General features: G+C 36.3%; 1 protein-coding gene and 1 long non-coding RNA gene across 5 annotated transcripts in view; one reads left to right on the top strand and one right to left on the bottom strand.

Annotated features, from left to right (window-relative positions):
- Window positions 1–19,036, bottom strand: part of LOC126911421 (uncharacterized) — a 369,919-nt gene that overhangs the window by 160,658 nt on the left and 190,225 nt on the right. The gene's annotated exons all lie outside the window — the stretch shown is intronic.
- Window positions 6,414–19,030, top strand: LOC118279256 (uncharacterized). Of its 4 annotated transcripts, none has more exons than XM_035598899.2 (5): window positions 6,414–7,350; window positions 7,882–7,992; window positions 12,131–12,218; window positions 18,242–18,344; window positions 18,745–19,030. In XM_035598899.2, the coding sequence occupies exons 1-5, from the start codon at window positions 6,527–6,529 to the stop codon at window positions 18,951–18,953; spliced, it is 1,335 nt and encodes a 444-aa protein (XP_035454792.1). In that variant the 5' UTR covers window positions 6,414–6,526; the 3' UTR covers window positions 18,954–19,030. The 4 variants fall into 4 exon arrangements, with proteins under 4 accessions (XP_035454792.1, XP_035454791.1, XP_035454790.1 ...); XM_035598898.2 differs by having other exon boundaries at window positions 18,730–19,030; XM_035598897.2 differs by having other exon boundaries at window positions 18,242–18,377.

Genomic DNA, 19,036 nt, shown 5'->3' with positions numbered 1-19,036 from the left:
GTTTATCGCCGAAGGTGTAGGCAGAGATGCATATTACGGCACGTAATGCCACTGTACAATGTACACCCACTTTTCATATTGAGTTTAATATAAAAAAATACTTTATTTTATATTATTGTCTAAATGACAGACTTTAAAAGAACGAGGAAGATTATAAAGAGGGCAGAGATTAAAAAAATAGTTAGTTTCGAAAACAATTACTAAGTAGTGAGTTAAGTAACCATTAAAATAACCAAAAATAAAGATGTTGAGTGAGTATTAAGTAATTCAATTAAGCACCAATTATTTATTAATTAGTTTTTTTCTTCTGCCTCTCTCTTACATAAACCTATCGAAAAACCACATAGGTGTACCACAGCTTCGAATTCGGACCGCCTAATTAAAATATTTCGCTGACTTCATACAAGAAAAGTAGGGACTTAATTATTATTGCCCTAAATTGCACGTCGAGAATAATTATTTTTTCGACGCAAGTAAAAAAATTATTATGCGAAAAATTCGAAAATTCGAACGCCAAACGGCCGGTGTCGTACTGAATTTGGTGGCTGGAAGAAAATAATTAATATTTTATTATTTATTTTATTTTTTGTGAACAGTTTGTTTTTTATGAGCAAAGTGATATTTACGAAATTTGCATACCGTATGGGGAAACCTCTTATGATTTAATTTAAACCACACACTTCTTATCATCTTGGCTGACGATATACGATAAATGATCAAAATAGGCCCAGTACTTAAGCTAAAAAGTGCATTATACTCTTTGAGCTTATTTGAACACTCAACAAAAACGGTTTTACAACAGCCGCGCCACATGTCCGTAATATGCCTGGACAACATACAACATTACAGCTGTTCTGTGATCAAGAAACTAGAGCATGATCCCACATAATAAGGAAAAAGTCACATTGCTACTTTACCATTGGTAGCTTTCCAACCCTTACGCATGAGAAGCGGGTGTCGTAAACTTTTTGGCCACGATGACATTTTGTAGAAAGCAAGAAAGAAAGAAACAAAAGAAAAACATATACAGCGTGTAACAAAATACCCATATACATGAAGAAGCCCTGATGAATACAGATTGAATAGAATCTCTACACAAAGTTTTAGCTTAAAATAGGTTTAAAAAAAATTGTACCAAATACTTGGTATCGCATAGTTCTTGATTTCAAATCATATAAACGTGGATACACTACAGGGATCACTCGCTAATATTACGAAACATTTCTTCTGTCAATCTGGTCGCCTAGTACCTGTCTACCTAATTTTGATTCGCGCCGATGCGATTGGAAAAATTCATAACTTGGTACCATGAAAACATGAGTTTCAAAAACCCTTACCATATCGTTTGTTATGTTATCTAGAAACCGTCCACTTGATATGTATACCCCCTTTTTGTTACACGTTGTATATAAAGATCATCCATCTTCTTCATCAGATGATGAATTAGTTTTGATTAATTAAAATATTGTCCGTTTTTTTTGTTGTTATCACTATCACTTTAATGTATTGGCTTAAGCTGTAAAATTATGCATGTTTTTCTACTAAATAAATAAATCAGATACAACAAAAAAAAACCACATGTTTTATGAAATTAACCTATTAAACAACATACCTAACGAAGCATAATACATTTAAATTAATAAATACACATAAAATGTTCAGCTGAGTGCCTCCAACTAAAGATTAATTACAACAACAATTAATATTCATAGAATTATAATTATTTCGCGAATTATACGTAATAGGATCATGTGTAATTGAAAACAGCGGAACACGGGCTGTATTTGAACGTGAATATTACGCACACAGCTACATATATGTATCTACAGATATGTAGGTATATGATATAGCGAAGTAAGTAGAAGTACCCAGTATACAGTGAAGTACGTAGAAGTTATTCTGTGGTAGAAGTACCCAGTATATAGCAAAGTACCTAGATGGTAATAGGTAAAGGGCAAAAGATCAAGTTATAATATAATTTTAAATTTTGTTATTTTGTAATTAGGTCGAAAATCTATTAAAATTGTGCAGATTGAAGTAACTATCTAGCATGATGTATATGCGCTATACCTACATTTATTTCTTGTGATTTATCTGAATACCAAAAACTATAGTAAATAACAATGTCACGCCTTTGATCCCCGAAGGTGTAGGCAGAGGTGCACATTTCGGCACGTAATGCCGCTATCCAATGTAAGTACACCCTATTTACACCATTTGTGTTATATGTCTGACACTCCCTCTCGTCTCGCACAGGGCCGGAGAAGACATTGAGTGATATACTCAATAACTCTTAAAAAATTGAGAATAATAAAAAAATACAAATAAATAAATTGCAATATACTTTCTTGAAAAGATAATTAGCTACTAGATACCTACTAAAACTTAAACAACTAATCAACACAAAAAACTTCAGTCATAAAAATATTTGAATAAATAAATTATAATAAGTACTAAACAAAAATACATTTCAAATCTGTTACACAGTAAAATAACGGGAGGCAATAACCAATAAAAAACTTTTTTAAACATTTTACAATTTAATTTTTATTATAAAAAGCGGGAGCAACAAATTTTACGATTGCAACAGAATGGAAATAGCTACAAACTTACAAATGCGGCTCTGAAAATTACAATTTAACAAATGTAGACTTTATGTCGTTGGGATAAGGTTTAAAGATTTGCTATGATTTGTTATCCAAGTGTAAAACTTAAAAATGCAGCTCTGAAAATTTCTATTTAACAAATGTGGACTTTAATACGTTGGTATAAGGTTTAAAGATATGTTATGATTTGTTTTCCAATTGTAATGTTAAGTTGGTTAGTCAAGTAGCAACTCTGTTTTCAGAACTAACTTCGAATGTAGACGATTAATGAGAGTCGATATGATTGCTAATATTAAAATGTTTTTAGTACAAAATGTTTTGTATAGGTAATCGAAATTTATATTGAAAGTGAAAGATTTCTAATATTATTTCTTTTAAATTTCATTTCAATGTGGTTGAAATGAAATAATGTCAGGAAAAAATAATTCTTTAAAATATGTAATTGAAACGATTTCTGGGTTGGGCAAAGTATTACTGAGGTATTTTCGGTTTTATGAAAAATTCTCAGTAGTAGCGCGGAGTCTAGAATTCTGTCCAGTGCAGTGGCATTACGTGCCATATTGTGCAAGTGCCCCTAAACCTACCCCTAAGGGGATAAAAGGCGTGACGATACGAAAAAAAATACAGATTTAAATTAAAACTTAATGCAATGTAATTAATAATTTTTACCGACTTCACAAAAAGGAGGAGGTACTATGTTCGGCTGTTTGTATGTTTTTTTTTTTTTTTGTATGTTTGTTCATCGAATACTCCGTCAATTGTCGACGGATTTTCAAAATTCTTTTTTTGTTCGAAAGTAGATAGTTCTGAGGTGGTCCCATTGTCACCAAGTTAGGATTTGATGATGGGATCTTAGAGAAATCGAGGGAACTCCTCAAATATTATAGGGAACTATATAGTGATTTTGGTATATTCATCTAGGATTGAAGCATTTACAGTCAAAAAGTAACCTTTGAAGAGGTGGAACTGATGAAAAAGACCAGAAATGGCCAATGGAACTTCATACTCATCATAGAAATCGGGTTAATTAATACTCCGTCAATTGTCGACGGATTTTCAAAATTCTTTTTTTGTTCGCCAGTAATAGTTCTGAGATGGTCCCATTGTCACCAAGTTGGGATCTGATGATGGGATCTTAGAGAAATCGAGGGAACTCCTCAAATATTATAGGGAATTATATAGTGATTTTGGTATATTCATCTAGAATTGAAGCATTTACAGTCAAAAAGTAATCTTTGAAGAGGTGGAACTGAAAGAAACCAGAAATACCAATGGCACTTTTCACATAGAAATCACAATAAAGTAATTAAGTGACTGTGACAATACAAATAATAAAGTAGTATTGATTATGTTAACCGACTTAGTTGCGATATGAGTATCGCAACTAAAAAGTTAAATAAAATACTTTTTACAAAAAAATAAACCGACTTCACTAAAAAAGTTAAAAATAACTTTACAAGTGGTGTAGCAAACAAATAATACCGAGAAACACCGACTTTCGAAATTAAAGTTATTTTTAACTTTTTTATATGTAATTAATTTAATGATTATGTAATTAATTACAAAATAAATTAACAACTAATTAATTAATTTTATAATTAAAAACGTTTTGTTTCTAGTAACTCTGATATGGCATAATGGCACCACAATAAATTCTTTAAAGTACCTTAACCAAGACAGAAATAAGTTTAAAATCGATCGAACAATTCCAGCACAACTCCAAAATACTCAGGTATCCTAAAATACGGACTAAGTTCCAAGGATTAAGGTTAGGCAACACTGATTCAACTGATTGTGGTCACCGTTGCAACCACTAAAGCTAAGCCACCACGAAATAGACCTTATTTACATCTAGTTTAGTTCGGTTTTAGCTTGCTAATTAGGACCAACCTGCTATTTGTGGAGTATTGCTGTTTGCAGCGAAGTATAGTATTTGTATTTGGAGCTTCGGATTGCCAAGCGGGTTACCGGGGCTCCGGCTCGAAAAGCAGGAGTAGGAACGGGGTGGTTTTTAGCCAGTAAGAGTCTGACACTCATTCTCGCCTCGCGGTGGGAGAAGTCATTGATTATTTGACCCCCTCAAAAAGGAAGTGAGATTTATGGGAGCCACAAATAGACTTGCCATTACATGAATAGATTGACAGAACGGATTTATACACATTTTTATTATTTTCCAGCTGTAACATATTAAGGTTTTTGAAAAATATGAATAAGTTTTCTAGTCTTTTGCGTTAAGTTTGTGTTTTTTTTAAATTTTCTCGATTGTAATGCCTAAGTATTTTATTGTGTCGGTTTTGGATATATTTGGACAGGTGGAACAATTCAAAAACAAAATACATAGAATTGTTTTTTTTCCTAAACTTTTTAACAAACAAAACATGGATTCAGGTAATTGCTATATTAATTGTCACAGGGGCATTTTTAATAAAAAAATATTAGTATTATTCACTATAATTTTAAAAACAAATAATTAATATGTTTACAGTATTTCTTACAAAATTGTTTTAAATTAAAAAACAATCGATTTTAATAGAAAAATAAACAGTGATTGTCGTAAAAAAGTTAGGTTATATTTTTACAGCATCGTGCAATAAATTAAATTTAATGAATACTTCTTAATTTAATTATAATGTAATTTTAATTATAATGTATTTTTTAATTTTAGTAATAGTTATTATTATTATTTAATTAATTTATTACTTGGTTAAGTTTTTATTTTATCGTAAATATTTATTTAATATCACCATGTGTATATATTAATAAAAAATCCTATTCCATATAAAATTAAATAACAACTACATTTTAATCAGACTAACTATTCATGCTATGCTAATACTAAATTTCAATATGTTATTATCAATTTATCAAGTATCTATTATAATTATACGACCAATTATAATTATTTTCAAAGTTTTAAAATGTGGCCAAAAACAGCGTCAGTTATTCAACCCAAAAGTCTGCGATAGTTGACTTTTGAGAGAGCGGAGTAGAATCACAGAGATTCATGTCCCGGGATCATCACCCGCTGTTCAGTCGAGTCAGTTAAGACCCTCCTGATGGCACCGAGTCATTGAGCGCGCCGGCTATCTATACTCCGAGCGGTAACGAAACCATAGCGCGAATTTAAACCGGGCAACGCCATCTATCGAGCTATGAGACAACTCGGTGTAATTTTTTTTTTCGTGTTAATTTTTTTTATGTTTGTTTTAAGAAATTGGTGTATAAAAATGTGTTTGTTTGTAGAAAAATATTTATGTTCATATTTTTTTAAGATACTGTGTGCTTTTCTTGTTCTTAGTGTCAATCTTGGGAGCTTTGTCTCTTGTATCATAATTTTAACTTAAATGTTAAATAAAATATAATAAGTATTAAAATATATAAAGAAATTTGTATTTAATTATAAATTAAATATTTAAGCTTAAGTTAAAGTTTAAAAATGAATTTAACTGACAATGAATAATATCTATTCTCAATAATACCATGCAGCACTTGTGTCATATTTTTTAGGCTTAAATATCAATTATATAAATAAATCTTGTGGCATACTAAACTTAACATTTTCGTGGTTATATTAAAGTAAATTTAATCGAAATCAGTACAACAATATAACATTTAAAAACTTCACACAATTTATTTGTTAAGAACTATCAAATAGTTTCGTATGTAACGATGGTAAACATTATAATAAATACAGGGGAAAATGATGGTGTACCATGGAATATAGAAACTAGTTTTCTCTATACCATGTCAGTACCATAACTCATGTTTCAACCACAATCTCCTTACACAAAACCATTGATAACAAAACCGAAAAAATCAACACAAAACGTCAAATTGTTATGTCAAACACCGCAACATTCATACAAGATTTATTTTAAATATATTTTCTTTAAACAAATACAAATGGTACGCAATCTTTGATGGACAACGACGAAAAAAATAAAACAACAGATGGGGACAACACAACTACGGTCGATTTGAAACCGAGCGATGTTAAAAGTCAACGTTCTAACGCTAATATTGAGGATGCAGGACCGTCAGGAGCCAATAATCTGCCTGGAGCAGTCCAGCAAGCTAAAACCTGCTTACAAGCTAAACCTGGCCTATCAAAATCCGAACACAGCATGCGACATATCATCACAAGCAAAGACGTAACGAACGCACTCAAATCTCTCAGCTTCGGCACACCAGCCCAAGCAATTAAAAACCTTAACCTAAAAGAATTAAAGATACCAATCCTAGACAGAGACGAAAATGCTGACAATTCTGCTACATTCATAGACTTGAAGAAATTCATGGCTTCGTGTTTTAAAGTCAATAGAGAACCAGGTGCTATGGTTTTGGGTGAAATACCGACGGTGCCAATTACCAATGTGCCAATAGCTACTATACCAATCACCACTATCCCAATAACCACTATCCCAATCACCACTGTACCAATCACCACTGTGCCAATAACTAGTATGCCAGTTGTTCATCCAGTTATTTCAACTGTACCCGAACCTACTGAAATGGCTAACCCAAGTTATAGTAATGTGACTAATGTACAAACTGAATGCCGGTCTATAAATACGAATGAAGTTATAGTAACAAATACTATTGAACCTAAAATATCGAAACCAGATAAAAAGAAGACTTCGGGAACGCTCTCTGAGAAATCTGATTTGGGTATTACGGCTAGAGATTCTCTGTCCAGTATTGGATCAAATGTTTGCAGAATATGTATGACGCGCGGAAGGGAAAGGTTGGTAGACATGTAATAGAGAATGTTGGACAAAAATATTTGTTTGTGTTCCTACGTTTATTTGGCAAACGTAATGTCTTCCTTCGTTAGACTTGGTGTATTTTTGGAATGTAAACCTGTATCTATAACGTGTATTGTCGTGTCTGTTTTGATTTGCCTACGCGTCAAACTGCCTTGAGCAAGCGTGTTAATTAATGCCCAGATTTTACCTACCATGTGAGAAAAGATCTTTGTCCAATATTCCGACCATGATAATGATGTTGATGATGATTGGGTCAGTCATAGGCTTTTTTTAAGGGGAAAAATCATCCAATGACTTCTCCCGCCTTGGGCGAGGCGAGAGGGAGTGTCAGACTCTTATTGACTAAAAACCACCCCGTTCCTACTCCTGCTTTTCGAGCCGGAGCCCCCGTAACCCGCTAGGTAGTCCGCAGCTCCGGATCGGCATCAGCCCTACTGAGCACCATCTGTGGTGGTCTGATGTCACTATGTCATATGCTGGTGATGATGTTATTAATTTTTTGTCTTCAGATTAATTTCCCCATGCAACTGTAAAGGCTCCCTGGCAAACGTCCACCTGAGCTGCCTCGAGCGATGGCTCAACCAAGTTGGAAGGAACCATTGTGAACTGTGTGGGTTCAGGTGAGTAACTAAAGAGTTCTTTTAGAAGAATAATGATATATTCAACCTTGTTAAAGGTCCTATTACCTACTTAACAATTACTGTATGCTAATCATTGTGAAACATTACTATTACTACTATCGTTGACCGCACGACACACACAGCGTTGGTTGTCGCACTTTCTTCTGATTTATGGGCTCCTGATGTGGTTGAAACTATTCAAGCAAACTTGTCAAACAGTTACAGTTGTTTTAAATTAATTTTAAATGACGTGAAAACGATATAACATTGATTTTTAATTGAATTTAATTTTAGTGAATAGTTTTCTAAGGTCTGGTATACAATAGTACTCAAAGCGCCTTGAAAAAATTTATTAGCAATACGCTTACTTGCAAAAAAAATACGAAAATCGGCTAGGCACCGGTAATTAACAAAAACCGATAAATATCCTCAACGACAAAAACGGTTGGACCAGAAGTTTCCAATATCCGATTGTTAAAAGTTATTTAACGGTTTCAAATGGAGTGGAACAGTCGGCTAACTTGCCTCGGGCTTGTTCCTACCTTGATCGTCCAGGTAGGGCTGTGTCTTGCTTAACCACGAAATGGATACAATGATGGGATACGAAAAAACGGTATGTTATCCGCGAATATGCTTAAAACGTATATTGTGGACTATATCTGTATCCTTACGATGAGTTTGCTATACGTTTAAAATCGAAACCAACCAAAAATTGTTGTTTCGGGTCTGAGTGTCAAGTGTATGTCAACTTTATGTTTGTTAACGCACCCAAAATACAGGAGAAAATCCTAGGTGTTACTGCTCCTAACAGTTGGGCAACGTTATTTAAAAAAATAAAGAAAAGAATGAAAGGATATGATACCTACTCGTGGTTAAAAGGTGGAACTTAATATTATGTTATGTTCATTAGATCGTAAGACGGAATATTTACCAAGTTTAATGTTAATATCCCGTCTTACGTTTTAATGGTAGTGTTAGCAACCATGTCAGTTTAAAAAGTTATGTTATTTTAACGTGATTTATGTTCTTTCATGTTAGTTCCTACACCGAATAGTTACAAAATGACAATACAGCAATATTGGGCCTTTTCCCGCAGCGTTGCATTCCGCGGAAATGTTTTTAATACACCACTGCCCCCGATTTTTATGTTTTAGATTTTATAGGGTTTCATTTTCAAATTTATAAAGCTGGTCCATTCAGTTCAGGTTTATTAGTGAACGCTGCTTCTCAGTGCACTGTCAATTTTTTTGTCATTTATTCGGCTATTTAATAGCTAAGCTAGTTGACAAAGTAACTTAACTTAGTTGACAAAGGAAGAGTGACTTTCCACCGGAGATGTGCTATACTACGTTGCTGTGGATACGGTACACATAGCTTAGCACTGTTGGAAACGAACTCAGATGAGCTATGTTTTTTATATGGAAAGATGCGTGCTATGGATGTTATGGATGCTCATGCATCTTCGTAGCACATCTCACACACACAGCTACATAGTCACATAGTTTCACAACTTAGCTATTACATTTTCGTAGCTACGTAGCACATCTCTGGTGGAAAAGCACCCTGAGAGTGCGTATTCTACTATGACATCCCTAGTAGGCGACTAGGTAGTAGGTACATCTAGAAAAAGAAGGCTAATAAACAAATAATGAAAATTAACCAAACAACTTAATTATGTTTACGGGCAACCCTAGTCCCAGGTAAATTCTGGTAACAATTTAAATTTAATTCCATCAACTGCAATATTGCGGTACTAGATTACTGATGCCTTCGGCTTCGTTCGGGCGGAATCGGAATTATTCGGGACAAACAACTTATTTTTCAAATGTTCCTGGAGTTGTTTGAAAGTTGGAACTGATTGTGTTTTGTTATGCTAGAGCATGGATGCTGGTGTTATTGGAGATAAGGTCGACAGACGATAATCTTTACAATGATCAAAGATTTTGGGAGAGCCATGCTTTGGCACGAATGGGCCGGGTCGACAGGAGTAATACCACGGCCTCACAGAAAACCGACGTGAAACAACGCTTGCGTTGTGTGAGTAGTACCGGAAACCCAATTACCCCACTTCCCAATCCCCCAATAACCTTTAAATTCCTAACCTCCAAAAGGCCGACAACGCACTTGCAATGCCTCTGGTGTTTCGGTTGTCCACGGGCGGCAGCGATTGCTCACCTTCAGGTGATCCGTCTGCTCGTTTACCGGCTCATACCATAAAAAAGAACCCATCAATGAACAAAATCATTTTTAATTAACAAAACCAACTTAAAATAATATTCTCTTATCTATTCCCTAAATTTTTTATCGAAATCACACTAAAATCAATCAGGATTTATAAATAGGTACTCAATCGAAGCGAATAGCTGAAATAATTCAACCGGAATTTATATTCTCATAAAAAATAATCTCAATCCATTATTGAGCTGTACAATTCGTACGTCCTTTCCTTTTTTTATCTACGATTCGTACCATCGATTAAAAAAGAGGAGCGGTTGAAAAGAGGAAATAATAAAAAAAGTTGATTCCAATAATGATTCGAATTACGAAGGCGTCCAAGATAAAGAATCCTATTCAATGTCCGACCCCATTCCTGTGACGATGAATTTGTCAAAGAATTTAATATTTCAACCGATTTCGGTTTTGCAAAAAGTTGATTGAGCTCTTTGACGAGTTACTGGCTGTTTGTTGGTCAAGTAACCGCAAACGCAAAGAATCTTTACGTCGTATTTTTTTTTGGATTTGGTAAAGTAATAGCATTCATTATTCCGTGATGAAACCCAGTATAATTAACAAAATTGGTACCAAACAAAATAAATGTTATTTTATTGTAACTTTCGTGGGGCATACTAAATGAATTATTGTGTTATCGGCTTACTCACGTAACTGTTTGACGTGGTACTCCACTAGTTTCAAGCCATGCTAGAGGTTCTTATTCATGAGCAGCATTACGTTACGTCGCAGCAGTCAGTAAAACTCTAGCACTCCCTCTCGTCTTATCGTAGGCGAGAGAAGTTCTTGGATGATTTTAACCCCTCAAAGAAAGAAGATCTATCTGTAGATACTCCAGAACCCGGAGCTGCGGACTACGTAAAAGGTTACCGGGGCTCCGGCTCAAAGCAGGAGAAGGAACGAGGTGGTTTTTGGTCAGTAAGAGTCTGACACTCCCTCTCGCCTCACCTAAGGCGAGAGAAGTCATTGGACGTTCTCCCCCCTCAAAAAAAAAAAAAAAAAAAAAAAGATACTCCAGAACACCAATTTTCCTTTTACATGTGCGAAATCCCGTTCCACAAACGATTCGAAAACACCAGTGCGAACCCAAACACATAATTAAATGCATCTGCTACCCGATCAAGATGGCTAATATCTCTCATTGAATTATTGCTACTATCAATCATAATCGTGACGTCACACCTGTTAGCCCGAATAAGAAATGTGCATCACAATCAATCAATGTCGGTTTCAAAACGGCCGCTTGAAGGCTTGAACCCAACCCTTCTTAATAGATTGTTATTATAAGGGTATTAGGTGTAGGTAAATATTGCAGAATTGCCTTCAGTAATGAGGCTTTTAGACAGGGTACGGAGAGTCTGGGTAGGTAAGTGCCAGGTGCATTATAAACAATTTGAAATAGGTACTTCTCATCTACCTAAATAAATATAAGTATTATAAGTTCTTTGTAGTGAGACGTCAGTCTTTTATATTAAGAACAATGTTAACCATTCTTTGTTTTATTACTGAGTTTTACTCAAATTTTGATAGAACTACGAATGAAATCAAAGACCGCTTAATCCAAAGTTTATAGCTGAAATTTATTGAAACTTCATTTGTTACTAGCATTTAATATCTACCTCATATAACGAATAAATGGATTACCCGATGGTAAGTGATTAGCACAACCCATGGACACTCATAACACAAGAGGAGTTACCAACCTTTTTGAGGGCGGGAAACACAATGCCAACCTTTCACGCCGGTTTTCTATGAGGCCGTGGTATCACTCCGGTTGAATTGACCCATTCGTCCTAAAGCATGGCTTTCCAACGTGTTAAAATGATATAACGCTTACAAACCATCGTCGGTCCTTTGATACGGAATCCAACTGGTTCCTACACTCGCCTAAAATGTACATTTTTTCCAGTTACCCAGCTATTCGGACGCCGAGGTACACAGTGTTGCAAGCGCTACGGCTGTGGTTCGGTAACCCTAGGAATAGAAGCCATTTGCAGGTGAGCAATACGTTTTATTCTATTAAAATTGAAGGGAATCCAATTGGTCCTTTTGTACGGACAGTTTTCTGCTTGAAGGACACCGTTTGTGATTCGAGTGCAGAAAACCGTTTACACATCAACAATCTGTGACCCCGACTGTCCACTATTGGCCATACAGTTTGCCAAATTTCCTTATTAGACAGAGGTTTGTAAAAAAATTATAATTATGTTTTAAAAATATGTACAATGGTAATCACATACGGTTGACCGCGAATAAAGCGGTATAGTGAGCGGTGCCGCTGCCATCGCAGGTAGCTAAACAACATCAAACGCGGCACTGACTGAGAGATTACACGTGTTGTCACTAAACTACGATGTTGTCGCTTTTCTATTTGATGAGACATTTATGGGCTATAGTAAGCTATATTGCTCGGATCAAGCAATAACATTTTAAAATGATCAGACGGAGATCCGTCTGATCATTGGATACACAACGTCATCGCCATACGGTTGAAATATAATAATAACAAAAAAACTAAATGGCTATCAATTAAGTATAATCTGACTCTTTTCTTAAGAAAAACAATTTCAATCTTTCATAATCACTTACTTCAGTTGTACAGAACTTGGAAAGATTCCCAAAAAGTTCTGTTGTAATTGTAAACCGCATCAAAGTAATGAATTGTAAATGTTTCTATTTAAAAGCTGTCTGTCTAAGTTGTGAGAGTTTGGAGAAAAATCTTCAATCAAAATGAAAGTTTGGGCTCAGACTTGAATATCATTGCTGGATTATTTTTACTTTGATCTCAAAAAAATGCTGCTTTCCGAAAGAAAAGATGTTTTGGGTATAGATCTAAGAGATTTGAATTGACATTTCATAGACTATGATTCTAAATCGAGAAAGAGTTGGGTACGAAAGATATAAGTAGATAAGAGATAATACGTATGTTTGCTTGTGCTGTGTTTACCTAATATTCTATAATCAACAAGTAAAAAGCCAAAACCTGGTATATTAACAGTGGTGTTAGGTAATCTCTTTTGGGTAATATTCTATTAACCTTTCTATGAATAGTCCAATACATGTAATACATACATGTAATATATCACTTTCCCGTGCGTACGGCACGTCGCGTTCCGCGCTCAAAGAGCCGTCAGACCAGTCCACACCACACATTGGTCCCAGTAGGGCTGATGCCGACCCGGAGCTGCGGACTGCCTAGCGGGTTGCCGGGGTCCCGGCGGACTATTCCGTTCCTACGAACGGGGTAATTTTTAGTCAATAAGAGTCTGATACTCCCTCTCGCCTCGCCCAAAACGAGAGACTGTCTCTAAAGACAAACCTTACATTACATTACCTACACACAAGACGTCACTCCAAAATCTACAAACGTAACATTAATCTTTCGACCCAGAAAACATCGAAAAAAAAACATATTTTACTTTCGACATAAACATTAGACAAGGAACGTCCTTTACAAACAAATGTTCATCCAGAATGTCACTTCGAATCGGCAGTTACTTCGATCGATTATAATCACGATTTTGACTGACGGCCGTTGACGGGGCGACAAGGTCGGATCGGGACCCGTCTGCTAGATTTAAAAGGTACTTTGTCCCAATTGAAACTGGCTTTCTTGAAAGCCGTTGATTACTTCCACGTTTTAAGTTTGCAATGAAGCGGATGGAAGGAATTTTGTTGAGTTATTTTTGGAAAAGGTGAGGCGGGTGAGTGTAAATGGTAGACGGTGATGTGTTTTTTTTGGTAGGTACCTTCTTGATCTGTTGTCGTTGGATGAGGATGTGTGTGTGTTTATTTGTGTGAAGACTGTGTGTGTGATAGTTTATCCAAATAATCACACTAATATTATAAATGTTAAAATTTGTTTGTTTGGATGTTTGTCCGTCAATCCGCTCAAGGTGAAGCCGCTAAGCGAGCAAACGGATCACCTGATGGTAAGCAATTGCCGCCGCCCATGGACACCCGAAATACCAGCGGCGTTAGCAAAGGACAGAAAAAGGGAGATCTGAAATCGAGCTATGCACTATAGATGATATGTCAAATAACTTATATTTTTAATTTTAAAAGCTGTAATGATAATCTCTTACGATCTTCTAAAACCGCCACTTATCCACAATTTGCCTCTTCTAGCCACCTCAAACTCTTAATATCTGGTTCTAAGCTCAGCCTTTGTTATTTCGATGGAAATTTATCCGGGTTTCAATTGACCCTCGAGATGTTTGACGCAACCAAAGTCGATTAACATTAAAATTATTTGATTAGGCTTTGGATTGTGGCTTTTTATTAAGGAATTTATACTCCTGTTTCATACTAATATTTGCCAGCAGTGACGAAAATAAATATGATAAAAGAAAAAAACTATGGTAAATTTTATTTTGTAACTACAAAAAATACCCTTATCATCTATATCCCTATAATCCGAACGCTCCACCAATCCGAACGGGGGCTAAATTTTCAGAGTTCGGATTAAAGAGGTCCTGCTGTAGTACCTAATTTCGGCTGCGAGTCGCCTAGATCGCCACCGTAAGTGCGGGTCTGCGGGCGGTGAGCAAGGGTAGCTCGCCGCCCGCAGGAGCAGGGGCCTTAGTCTGCTATTACAATTGTGTCAGAATGGTCGATCACTGATCAGTGCAAGAGGGGCGGAGCTATACAACCTACATAGCTGACACAATTGTAATAACAGACTAAGGCCCCAGACGCGCGCGTACTTAAAGAGCTAGACCACCACAGATGGGGCCGGAGCTCCACAGCTCCGGCCCACAAACCCCAACGTAACAGGTTACCGGGGTTCCGACTCAAAGCAGGAGAAGGAAATGGGTGGTTTTTAGTCAGTAATAGCACAGGTAATAGTCAGAATAGTCTGTCACTGGAGAAGACATTGGATGATTTTCCCCCCTCAAAAAAAGGACCAACTGATTTATTTTCAACGACGAGTTTAGATTTTCAACGACAGTACTTAGGTAGGTAACAAGTTAGGTACAAAATGAAACAGTCTGCATCGTTCCTCAGTACCAGTCAATTTATTAAAAGCAAAGAGGTTGGCTAAAAGACTGGATTGAAATCATTTTCTTTCATTTAGATATCTAAACGTCTGAACAACTCTTTGAAAGAGGAAAGACTTTACCAAGAATTTTGAATTTATGAAAGGTACTAGAAGTATCTTGTCACTTGAAATATAAATGTAAATCTCTCAATTCTAGGAAACAAGGTACCTAATATAAGCAGTTTTGAACTAAAATATGTCTTACTGTCATATTTAAATCGGAATGAACTAAGATACAAATAGCAAATCGTTGACTAACTGCCGTACCCAGAGACATTTAATGATTACTTAAGCCTTTAACTGCCATCAGAAAATTGTTGAAAGCAAATCCTCCACTAACGTAGGTCACCGGTGACCTACGCGGCATTTAACGTGTTAATTTTCTTCTATTCCTTAGTAACGATTTTGTTCCGCAAACAATTGCTAAAGACTGAGTTGAGTGACCATTAAATGACTCTGAGTACGGCAGTAGGTACATTTTTTCAACCCCTGCCCTGTCCATTGTTGCGTGGAATAAAAGAAATACTCATAAATGAAGTAGATCGGTACCAACTAGGTATCGGAAATCGGACCACTGTTTTATTGTAGACGCAGTTGGTCCTTTGATCCGAGCAAGCAAAAAATGTATTATGGCTTGTAGCTTAAGTGCATTGAACTTCGAAATGGCTGAACCGTTAATCGTGAAACTTCAAATTAGGGAAAGATTTATGAACTAAGGTAGACATGGTTAATTAAATTTTAAGAACGTGAGTGCGTGAGCAGAGGACTACAGACATAAACAAGGGTCTTTTAGAAAATTAAATTCAACAACATACGATGTGACATCGTTCAAAATGAAACCGTTTCTCGTACGTTGACAATATTTCACGCGACGCGTTGACCACAAAATGGCGGCTAAGCAAAGATGGCTGACGAGCCCTGACGTGACACGACACGCATATATTGGATTTCTGTTGTCAGTCTGTCATTTATTGAATTACGGAGCGTCTCGCCCGGCTTCTGCTTTGTTGTGTTCGAATAATATTAAACTTACTCATCTTCGTACGTCAATTTTTTAGCTTCATGATATTATTATTGAAGGGTTTATGTGGTTTTCCCGTTGTGTTCGATCCTTTATGCTTATTAGATATGGTACCGTTATAAATTGGGATGAAACAGTCAATATTAAGGTTTTGGAATTCGTTGTTATGTCGGCAATTGTTAGGCATCATGTTTGAGTAAACGAATTTGGAGGTTGTGATTGTGAAGGCTATTTTATTCAGAAGAGAATATGGAAAGTACATTATATAGTAATTAAAAACATCATACTAGAGTCCGATACTTTTAGTCACTCTGATTCTCAATTACAAAAGTCTACGTATGTAAGTACCTACCTACCTAACGTACCTATATCATAACATCACTTCGGTAGGTAAAGAGGTACTTTTGTACCCGCCTACACCCACTTTCCAGTAGACGTATAATTAATCCCATTGTAATAGGGGCAGACGGGTTTCTAAAGGTTTTCGCGCAATTCAAAACTCAGTAATGTTATCTTGAAAATAAAAAGATCTTTCAGGTACGTACTATTTATAGCATACAAATGGACGGATCACCAGATGGGAAGCTCACAGTTTCCCACAATCGATACTCAACTCACAACACTTGGACTTTAGACTGCACGGTTGGTGCGGTGGCTGGGCAACTGGCTGCCGCGCAACGGGTAGCGGGTTCGATTCCCGCAAGGAGCAACTCTTTGTGTGATCCACAAATTGTTGTTTCGGGTCTGGGTGTCATGTGTATTGTGTATGTGAACTTGTATGTTTGTAAACGCACCCACGACACAGGAGAAACTCATAATGTGGGGCAACGTTAAAAAAAAAACACACTAGAGGAGTTTCTTGTGCTTTGCACGTCTTTGGTGGTGACAACCTCTAGTGGTAGATGAAGTGTCACATCACATCGCATCAACAGTCTATAAGTGGCCACTGCTGAAAGCTGAAAGCTAAAAGCCTCTTCTCACACGATGAAAGTTTGAGCAATCACCACGCTTGCTCAATGCAGGTTGGCGATTTCAAACTTATAATCAGAAATAGTAAACTCAAGGTTTCCTCACGAAGATTTCCTTTACCTTTATCAGTAGTGTCTATCTTAGAAAGAACGTATAACTCAGAAAATGTTACATTATTACTAGCCGTTGGTAGGTTTCGTTAGTGGACAAACGCAGACTTTTGATCGCTAAAAAACAAAGCCAAATCTCACACACATAATCACGTACCTAATACCAGCATACGGAAATCGATTCGCGACTCGCGACACCCTGTCATGAGTCTTCCTAAAATCTTACTGTTCCAAAGTGGATGATGAAATATTTGCGCCATATAACACTGTCGTTTCAAATCTTCGCCACTTGCCCAGAATTCCAAGGGCTGCTACCGCTTTTGACAAATATCCTTTTGACGGGAAGCTTTGGGGCCTTCGTTAGTTTGTGCTATAATTCATTCGGGTGCGCTGAAAAACAGTTCTCAAGTTGGTATACGTTGTGAGCGTTGTAACTGATATTTTTGGGGGACGTCTTCGTTTTTGGAGATAATCGTTTTATTTTTTTAAATCTTTTTATTATTCTGGCTCCTTGGTTCTATGATCTCTAGTGCGAATGTCAAACAAAAGGTTTCGATTGTGATTCCTGGGTATAGTTTCTTTTTTTTGAGGGGGGAACATCATCCAATGACTCCTCTCGCCTTGGACGAGGCGAGAGAGAGTGTCAGGCTTTTACTGACTAAAAACCACACCGTTCCTCTTCCTACTTCTACTTTTCGAGCCGGAGACCCGGTCGGACATAGCGAGATAAATCGTTGGATGATTTTCCGCCTTACAAAACAAGCCAACACATATCAAACTACAAAAAAAAAAAAATACTGAAATGTCACTTACCTGCTCCTGCTAAAAAATGCCTAATCTACAAAATAATATTCATCCCCCTAAACTTTTATTCCGCAGTCGGATTGTCTGATATTCTGGCTGCTATCGACCGTGACCGCTGGCCTTCTAGCTGTATGCATCGTCGGAACTCAATACTTCGTGATTGAGGGAACCAATTTTGGTAAGCTCGACGCAACAGTGCGAAAAGAGGAAGGTGTGTTTTGTTTTTGCTTTTTCTTTTTTTATTAATTTTAATTTTTGCCTTTTTTGTTACTGCGGATCGAAAAGGAAATTTTGCTGGTTGATTGAAAAATGAAAAAGAATGTGTTTTATTTTTTTTTTAACCGTTACTAAAAATTTGATATTTTATTTTATCTGTGCTCGTGTGTGAGTTTTTTTTTTAATTGACCATAAATGCAAAAGCAAAATTGCCTTTTTTATGTTTTTGTTTTTTTTCTTTATTTAGGTCTGTTCTGTATTTTTTTTTACTTCTTCGTGTAAGAAGAGGCCTAATCTCAGCAGTGGGCTCTCATAGGATGATGATGATCACGATGATGTGATATAAGGTCGCATCTTTTCAGGGATATCGCACCGCATCACCGAAACTGCCATGGATTTTTTCATGGCGATCGTATTGTGCGGTTACTCTGTCACTGTCTACCTTCTTTGGAAGGACCATTACGTGATGTGGAACCGATGGCGCAGGGCCAATGTGAACGTGAGGCTACTCCTCACTCCTGACTCCCATCCCGTACCATTTGTACCACGGCCAAGGTATAATGTGGTTTAATGATTTTATCGTCTTATTTAGCAACTTTGTGTGATCAGTACCTTTTAAATATTATATGGAAGGATTCTTAGTTTGAACTTTGT

This window comes from Spodoptera frugiperda, chromosome 14, assembly GCF_023101765.2.
Source record: "Spodoptera frugiperda isolate SF20-4 chromosome 14, AGI-APGP_CSIRO_Sfru_2.0, whole genome shotgun sequence".
NCBI classification, from domain to species: Eukaryota; Metazoa; Arthropoda; class Insecta; order Lepidoptera; family Noctuidae; genus Spodoptera; species Spodoptera frugiperda.
This window is presented reverse-complemented; position numbering and strand designations above follow the sequence as displayed.

Coding starts and splice junctions, on each gene's coding strand:
- LOC118279256 (XM_035598896.2), top strand. CDS start 6,527: ATGGACAACGACGAAAAAAATAAAACAACAGATGGGGACAACACAACT. Junction 7,351..7,881: donor ATGACGCGCGGAAGGGAAAG/GTTGGTAGACAT, acceptor TTTTGTCTTCAG/ATTAATTTCCCCATGCAACT. Junction 18,378..18,729: donor AACAGTGCGAAAAGAGGAAG/GTGTGTTTTGTT, acceptor ATGTGATATAAG/GTCGCATCTTTTCAGGGATA.